General features: G+C 38.8%; 1 protein-coding gene across 1 annotated transcript in view; it reads left to right on the top strand.

The window, feature by feature from the left end:
* Positions 1-8,966, top strand: part of LOC111871226 (V-type proton ATPase subunit F) — a 12,381-nt gene extending 3,415 nt beyond the window's left edge. Inside the window, exons 4-5 of the mRNA XM_023864173.2 lie at positions 2,351-2,473; positions 6,590-8,966. Of these exons, the coding sequence (XP_023719941.1) occupies positions 2,351-2,473; positions 6,590-6,619 (153 nt within the window). The 3' untranslated portion in view covers positions 6,620-8,966. The remainder of the gene's footprint in view (positions 1-2,350; positions 2,474-6,589) is intronic.
* The last annotated feature ends 639 nt before the right edge of the window (positions 8,967-9,605 follow it).

A 9,605-nucleotide genomic window follows, 5' to 3' on the forward strand; every position in this document is an offset into this window, starting at 1 on the left:
CTCTAAAAGTTGAAGGGCCGCACTTTGTGGCTATGGGGGCCGCATTCTTTCACCCCTACCCTAGAACATTGTGTTAGCATAACGGGACCAAAGAATGCAGAGCTCGGTTCACACTAGTTCGAAAATAGTGTTACAACTCACCATGTGAAACAAAAGTGAATGAATATTAAACAATATATATGCCTCAAAAAAGCCTCAGTAGCCCCGGTTAAGCCACAAACCGGTTAATCCGCCCCCGGATAATCGAGAGTTGACTGTACTTACTCATGGAGCTGAGCCCTTCTGGAGAAGCCGCCAATTCTGCAGCTACTCAAGAATTTCCCAGCATTTTATAGAACCTGTAGGTTCATTACCATATTCACAAGAGCCCTCCACTGGTCCCTATCCTGAGCCAGGTCAATCCAATCCATACCATCCCATCCTATGTCTCTTAAGATCCATTGTAATATTTTCCACCCACTTATGCCTTGGTCTTCCCAGTAGTGTCTTTCTTTCTGGCTTTCCCACCAATATCCTATATGCATTCCTCATCTCCCATTCGTGCTACATGCCCTGCCCATTTCATCCGTCTTGACTCGATCATTCTAATTATACTTGGAGAAGAGTGCAAGTTATGAAGCTCCTCATTGTTCAGTTTTCTCCAACCACATGTCACTTCATCTCTCTTCAGTCCAAATATTCTCCTCAACACCCTGAGTCTATGTTCCTCCCTTAATGTCAGAGACCAAGATTCACACCCACACAGAACCACAGGCAAAATTATAGTTTTGTATATTCTAATTTTTATGTTTTTGGACAGCAGACAAGAAGACAAAAGGTTCTGGACTGAATGGTAGCAAGCATTACCCGAGTTCAGTCTCCTCTTAATTTTCTCCTGAATCAGGTTTTGATCTGTTATCGTTGTCCCCGAATATCTGAACTGTGCCACGTTTTCAAAGCATCTGTTTGCTATCTTTATGTCATGATTTTGCCCTGCATTTTGGTGAAAAGACAGCAACATATACTTGGTTTTCTGTGTGTCTACTTCTAGACCAACCACTTTACTTGCATCAGTTAAAGCTTGTGTGTTTTTCTTTATGGTATCTACATTATCATCCAGTAGATTTACATCATTGGCATAGGTCAACAGCTGATGTGTCCCATTTAATTTCAGTCCCACCTGGTATCCCTGGACCTTCCTAATGGCATATTCTAAAGCAAAATTTAAAAGGAGTGGCAATAAAGCATCTCCTTGGTTTAGACCATTCTGGATAGGAAATTTATCAGACAAATGTTTACCTACACAGATTTTACTATATGTTTAGTTTAAACACATTTTAATCAACCTAACTAGTTTCATGGGTATCTCAGACTCTATCAGAATATTGTACAATACTTCCCTCTTAACTGAATCATAGACTTTCTTGAAGTCTGTAAATAGCTTATGTACTGTGTCTTATTAGAATAAGATCTAAAAGTTTGACAGTGGTACATTAATACAAATATTATGTTTCTGGACATTATCCATTGTCCAGTTTTGTCTAAAATCAAGATGGGATTTTTAGACAAAATCAGGATGGATAATGTCCAGAAACATAATACTTGTCTTATCAGAATTCTGGATGAAATGGTAATATGGTGAGAATATTTGTAGGCTGAGGTGATGCATGGCCTTTGTGCTATGTGATCACTGCATTGATTTTCACTGTTTCTATTTGGTGATCTGTGGCAGAGTACCCTGATCAGTCATTAGCAGTGATAAGAGGAAGTGGTATTATAAGGCTGTATGTGACTCATTCTGGTGCAAGATTCTGTTTATGTAGGGCTCAACTAGAGCATAAACTGTTTGTATGTTAAGTATAATTCCACAAGGAAGAGTCAGGCCATATTCAGAAAAAAGTTTCCCAGAGGTTGAATTACTCACAGACACTATTCAGTATCTTGTCAGCAATGTAAGAAATTAAATATGTCAGCATTGAGAACAGAAGGAAAGTTAGAGTCAAAGTTTGACTTGACGTGTAAGCTATTTAAATTCCTTGCACAAGAAATGAAGTAAAAAAATGAAGTGTGAGAACCACTACAAAATAATTGCAACTAACCTTACTGAAACACAGTTTTCCTCCTCTGCAGTCCCTTGACCCGTTTCCGTTTGCCTTCCCTTAAACTTGTCCTTGGTTTTCAGATAATAGAATAATGTGAACATTCAACTAGGAACATATCGCATGTATTAACACAAAGAAAAGGATTTGTGAGCAGGACAATAAGTTTCTTCATTAATTTTTGATAATGAATAATTCACATGATAGGATAGCTTAAAAGGTCATGACAATTTCTTTATGACACATCTGTATGTTCTCTTGTATTATTCTAGGTTGCAGAAATGATTCGTCATTGTATTGACAGTCACCTTCAACCTGTACCATCAGTATTAGAGATTCCATCAAAAGACCATCCTTATGATCCTACGAAGGACTCCATTCTGCGTCGAGCTAGGGTTAGTATTTATAAAAAACCGTTCTTTGTAAGTTTTAATCAAGGCTAGGGATTTTATCTTACCAGACACACATTGTCATCAGGTGATCATCTTAATTGTCACCAGTTCCTTATTTTGCTTAGAATCCACATTTTTTTTTTTTTTTTTTTTTTTTTTTTTTTTTTTTTTTTTTTGCTTTATATTGAGTTCCTGAGAGTTTTTCTCATGCAACCAGCACATTCCATTCCCCATACATGCTGGATATGGTGAGTTTACTGTATGTGTAGGTTCACTAACTGATGTAAATGGCTTTCTATACATTACTTAATTTGAATGTCTCCAGCATGGCGCAACCTCAGAATACAAACGGAGATGGTCTTCAGATATGAATGTGGCTGCTTAGTCTGCATCACGAAATTATGACCATCAGCATTGCTGTGAAATGATGCAGCTGTGCAACAGTACTTTTAGAGCCCAGTCCAGTTTAGTTGAGTTGAACATTCTGTGTAACTTCCCATTTCAAGTTGCTGTAACATTTTACTTTCTTTATAGCATCAGCGAGATATTCTGACCACTGCAGTCTTCAAAATTTTTAATATTATGCTTGTATTTTATTATTTTAAGAAACTTTAATATTTTCCTGTGTATTTGTAATGATCATTAATTTTGCAGGCAATAATATACACTACTATGAATTTACATTTTATATACTCTGTACATTACCCTCTGTTCCTTCGTCTTGATCAATACGTGTTACAATTACACATGGTAGTTTTTTACTGCAGCTGGGACATTATTAAAAAAAATGGTCGTTTTGTTCCCTTGTTTAGCTGTTTAATGTAATGTGTGGCTTCCATTTAATAATGTCAAGCAGTGATGTACATATTATTTAATGACATGGAAGAAAATATTTTGAGCAAGTGTGTTTACACAAAAAAGCACAGTTATTTTATGTATGACCTTTTTTTCAGTTCACTTTTGATATAGCAGTAATGCTTTAGACTTGTATTTGAGGGGTGCTCAGTTTCAATCTTGGATGGGACATTGGCTGACCCGAGGTCTTTCATGGCTTTCCCCAGGCCACAACTGCTCTGAAATCATTATTCACCACTCATTCTACCATACAGTGCTATACAGACTGAGATACTGACACCATCATAAAATAAACCACACAGAAGGAAATTCACAGAATGTGATTATGAAAGAAAAACAAAGCTAACAACAGTATACTGCAAAAACAGTCAGTAGGCAGGTGTTGGACTTATAGTGTAAAGGTGAAGAAACTGATTTGTGATACAAACTAATTCCATATTCAGTGCAAACTGACCACATTAAATGTCATCACGTGTATGTAGACGGTGTTTGGATTGGTAATTGGATTTATTGAACACTTGCAGATTGTAACTACAAGTAACTATAGTGCTATCACTAATTCACAAACTCTGCAGTTCACTACAGCACATACTAAGTCTTCTTAGCCTGCTGTGTCTTCCCCAATTTTCCAATGGCAGACACTCCCCTTCCTCTAGGGTCTTGGAATGTCTTGGCGCCTCAGCTGCCAGCTTCTAACAGCAACAGCAAATAAGGACTGAACTGCAGCAGTCCTCTAATTCATTCAATCATTCACCAACCAATCAACTCACTCCACTCCACTCCACTGACTGACTGAACTGAAATTAACACATCATTATCCTGCTTATAGTTGTAATATCTTGGCACAGACTTCACAGAAAACACCATTCCTCTGTTTACAGACCGCTGCCGAGCAGTGGCCACTGTACAGTCGCTTATCTCACAGTCCATGCCTAGCAATGGGTCTACATGACACAATATTGTCACATATTCATGACTAGACATGGGGTTTGGACTGATAACTGAATTTATTGAATATTTGTGACTTGTAACTACAAATAATTATAACACTCACTAATCTACACACTCCACAAATCACTACAGCACACAGTCTTCTCAGTCTGTTAAATCCTTAATTGCTTGGTAGCGGCTTCGAACAGTGGAAATTCCTCTACTTCTATGCTCACAGTGGTTAGAGCTGACTCACAACTGACTGACTCGGTTTTTGATAAATTGCTGCTGGCCTTCACTAGCAGTCATTATTGATTCTGGGCCCCACGGGATCCATAACCATATTTTTCTGTTTCCCAACTCTTGACTGACTCATGAGATTAATTTTTTTTAATTCGCTTAGTGGAGGGTGGAGTCCAACTGGGTCCACTTGGCACAGCGGCCACTGATTGGCCTATTGTACCTGCCCTGGGTGATTATGATGATGGAGAATTTGGTGGAATGAAGATTGGCAGGGGAAACCAAAGTACTCGGAGAAATCCTGCCCCAGTGCCACTTTGTCCACCACAAATCCCACGTGACCAGACCCGGGATCGAACCCGGGCCACTGCGGTGGGAAGATAGCGACGACTAACCACTTGAGCTGTGGCGCGGCCGAGTCATGAGATTACTACCACTGGCTGAGTTCAGTTGGTCAGTTGAATAAATTTCCGCTGGCCCTTGCCACCACAGTCATTCTTGGTTTCAAGACCCATTGGACTCATGGACATGTTTTACTGTCTCACAACTCTGCAAGTTGTGCAGCTCTCTTGAATGACTTGGTCCTGATGTCCTCATTATATAGCCTAATCATGGACCATATAGAAAACAATCATTTCCAACAGTTCTTCTATTGTTCCGTGTGTATCCATTGCCATAGGAACGTGTTTAGTGAGTCGTTGCCTAGCAATGGCCATCGCCTGTTGCTCTGGCCCTCAGGTGTCGTGTCGCAGTATATTTGTCTGCATTGTTAATGAAACACAATACGTTTGAGTCTAATGTCAGAAGTTTTTGCACTATCTTTAACCCTTTGACACGGTAATTTAAATTCCGCGGCTGCGTCTCNGAATGTTTTTAAAGTGTTGGCCACAAGATGCTAAATCATGTAAAACTATTATAAAAGGTCAACTACGTCCAGTGTGACTGATATTTTTTTTCTTTCTCCCTTTTAATCTTTCATCCTTGACATGTTTCTGTCTTAAGAGCCCATCTTCAGAAGGATATATCAGTTAGGCAGAAACTACTATTCCATTGTGTTTGATCAATATCAACACAATGTCATGAATATAAAATCCGATCCTTTAACAACTACAGTGGTGTGCATGAATACATTAAAATATTTATAAATTATTATACTTAGTCTGTTTACAAGTGTGGTTTAAAAAAGATTCTGTTAAAATTCTTTGCAGAACCAATTTGGTTCATGTCCTTTATATTGCCTCTCTTTAAAGGAAGTTGAGTGTCTACCACCTTGTGGTTCCATCATTTGATAAATAGCACTCTTTAGTGTCCTGTTGTTTGGGCCGAAACATGTCAAGGATGAAAGATTAAAAAGGAGAGGATGAAAAAAATATTTTTTCAGTCACGCTGGATGCAGTGGATAACCTTTTATAATACTGCTGGTGTGACGGACCAAGATGAACCAAATCACATGTAAAACTAGTCACTGCATAGTGTTGTTGTAAATTCATCTAAACACAACAAAATGATCATACATTGGAACTTGATCACTGAAAATGAAACGGTAAGAGAGGTTGAAAAGCATATACAGTACTAACTAACCTTTACTCATCATCACTTTCCCTCATAGGAAAAGGCATACTATTCACTGTAAGCTTTGAATTGTTTCTAAAGCATGTGGAAGAACTAGGTTCCAAGAGAACAAACAAGAATTATCAAGAAATGTAAGTTCCGTCACAGTATTCACAAAAGCCACGTTGAAGCCATGTGCAACATTTCACAGTGTGCTAGTTTTACAGTCAGGTGCTGCAACCCCCACCCCCACACACCAAATTCTAAAACTGGAGGGGCACCCCATGCCAGCTGTCCATGACTTCAGAATATTTACAGCTACCCTTCATATTTGGAGGCTACTTTCTCCATGTGCAACCTGAGGATGTAGCTAAAAAAAATCTACTTTTAATGCCAATCTTTGAATGAAGTTTTACGAACAGGAACAAGCTGCATTGACATTTGTACTAGCTGTAAAGTAAGAAAAAAAAATAGATATAAACTATGCTTAGTCTTCTGCAGTTCTGAAGTAATTAATCTGTAGAATGTGTTTCTCTGTTTCAGGGAATGTTTAACCCAGATGATTTTAAATAAACTTCACACAAGCCAGGCTTCCTTTTTTAATATATGTAAACTACTGCCAGGTACACATCTGGGCAATAGATATTGCCCTTTGTAAATGGTGGTTGTAACATAAATATGGACTAGGTAATGTACAGTAGTGTATGTTTTGATGTGGTGTTGGAATAATGTGTATATAATTGCGTGTATTATATTGAGAATTGCAATATTTTCTTTCGGGTTCTATTAGAGAATTCCACGAGTCTTCATTCCACCGTGTTTGTAAAACAGATTTTATTGAGCACAAAAATGTTAAAATTCACATACAGTGTGAATTTCTTATAATTCTAGAACCATAAAAATAAATTGTTTCAACAACAGAGAAAAATAGATTGTGATATCCCATTCATTACACATGTTAGTACGTATTTAAGGCTTTATAAAACATGGACACATCAATTATCAGGACACACAATATTTCATGTTTCTATCATGACATTTACTACAGTCAACATAATATACCCGTGCAGTTCGAAGGTGTGGGTAGTAAAGTTATTGCAATGTGAATTTTTTGTCAGTTCCTTAAACAGTGTAAAATTGTAGCACATGTAACAAACTGGAAAATCAAACTTTAAATACTGTATATCAAGAACATCAATGTAAAAAACAGTAAATTCACAGAGTGAATAAGATTTAAAAGCAATAGTAATACCAAATGTGCTGTAAACAACAGACATACAGAAGTCTCCCATTGTATTTGGTGAGGGTGGGACAGTAAGACTACATTATATCTGTAAAAGACATTAGGGGAGCCACAGGGTAGCACAGTCGGTATAGCGACCAGATACAGGTTCAACAACCCAGGGGCCAGAGTTCAAATCCCGGTAGAGTCAAGAATTTTCTCTTCCTCACGTTGTCCAGACCGCCTCTGGGGCTCACCTGGCCTTCTGTCCAGTGGGTACCAGAGGGCAAAGTGGCAGGGGTGTGACACTGAGCACTCACATCCAACTAGTACCAAGGTCAAGAAAACATGGATCTCTACATCCACTACCCCATATGCCTTCATGACATAGTGCTTAATTAGTTAAGCACAGGGACTTCACCTTTTTTTTTTAAAAGGCATCATCCTGTCTCTGTCAGTGCCTCTTGCTGGTCTTACCTGGATATTATATACAGGATGCTACAGTATTAAACATATAATTTGGAATATCATATTTAGATGCAGATATATGGGTAATGCAATGTATTACAATACCCTAACATATGGTGAAGTAATATCATGAAATATGGCAATAAATAACACTCTTCTTTCAGGTAAAATTGAAGTACAACAGAAATGTGACTTAATGATCATGACGTTAACTTTTTATGATTACTGAAACTGATTTTTAAGTTTATTTTCATATCTGTATGCATGGGGACCAAATTCTTATTTATGTTTTGTGCACTGAGACCTTGGTCCCACATATCATGTACACAGACTACTTAAAGTTCAAAATGTAGTGAGGTTTTGAAGCCTTGGACTTGACATTAACATTGAAACCTGTGAACTGCACTTTACCCAGGACTATATGTGAGTAAAGCCATCAGTAAAACTAGTCTGAAACATATTTGGGACCATGTCATACCACAAGTAGTCCACCTTATATAAAGAAACTCCTCTGTGCACATTATCTCTGGTGTGGAGATTGTAACCCCAATATATGTTCAAAATACGTAGGGCAGTCAAAAAGTTCCCAGAATTCCCCTGCAGATGGAGAACGAGTGATAAGATAGTGCACACACTGCTGTGGTGGGAAGATCAGCATGTCTGCTCACAGACATAACAGGTCTGGACAGGTTTAAGTGTGCAGTGTCATTACTGTTCCGTTTGAATTAGACGTGAGTGTTGGTCATTCGGCGCAATGTCGCAGTTCGAACAGCGTATGAATATTAAGTTCATGTGCAAATTGGGAAAATCTGCTTCAGACGCAATCGGCCCTGCAGCAAGTTTACGGTGATACTGCACTAAAGAAATCCGCAGTTCACGGCTGGTTTCCCCAGTTCAAGAATGGGCAGGAGAGGATGACCAGCACAGTGGGAGACCGTTGACATCCAGAACTGAAGAAATGATTGGAAAAGTGCGACATCTGATTCAATGTGATCAAAGAATGACCATCGCGGAGTTGGAGCAAGAAGTTGGTACTGTTACTGGCCATTTCTATGTGCACGTTTTGCAGAGGGTGCGCGATGCGGTTCAGAGGAAGTGGCACAAGTGGCAGGGACAGCGGTTTCTGCATCACGATAACGCACTGAGCCACACATCACTTGTTGTGCAGCAATTTCTGGCTGAGAAGAACATTCCTGTCATCACTCAACCACCGTATTCTCTGGATCTTGCTCCGAGTGACTTTTGGCTGTTCCCTACTCTGAAAATGGGTCTCAAGGGGACACGTTTCGCAACCATGGAGGACATCAAATTGAATGCAATGGCCGAGCTCTGGAAGATTCCAAAAGAAGCCTTCCACCGCTGCTTCCAACAATGGCAGGATCGATGGAGCAAGTTTGTGCGCGCACAAGGATCTTACTTTGAATGTGATTAGGTAAGCGTTGCCATATGTCCTACCATTAGAGTGCTATACCACCATTCCAGGAACTTTTGACTGCCCCTCGTATAAAATAGCAACTTTCTAATGATGACTTATTCTATTTCACCATTTGATGATGAAGTCTCAAAGACACAATAACAAATGGAAGGGTCCTGGACCTAATGAAATTCATAAGGTTTGGTATAAAAAATTAAACTTCCATCCACACTGCTTTAGCCTAAATGTCATCCTTTAAACACCAATAATCATACCAGTGGCCAAATATTACTTAAAGATATCACAGTAATTCACATCCATGATAGCAAAGATCCATGGCCAGCTAAGTGACAATAAAGTGATGTCCCAGGAACAGAGAGGGCATTATAAAATTCTCAAGAACGTAAGGATCGGGTATTACTGATTCATTATTGCAAATCAACTTGTTACTCTCT

This window comes from Cryptotermes secundus, unplaced genomic scaffold (genome assembly GCF_002891405.2).
Source record: "Cryptotermes secundus unplaced genomic scaffold, Csec_1.0 scaffold649, whole genome shotgun sequence".
Taxonomy (NCBI): domain Eukaryota; kingdom Metazoa; phylum Arthropoda; class Insecta; order Blattodea; family Kalotermitidae; genus Cryptotermes; species Cryptotermes secundus.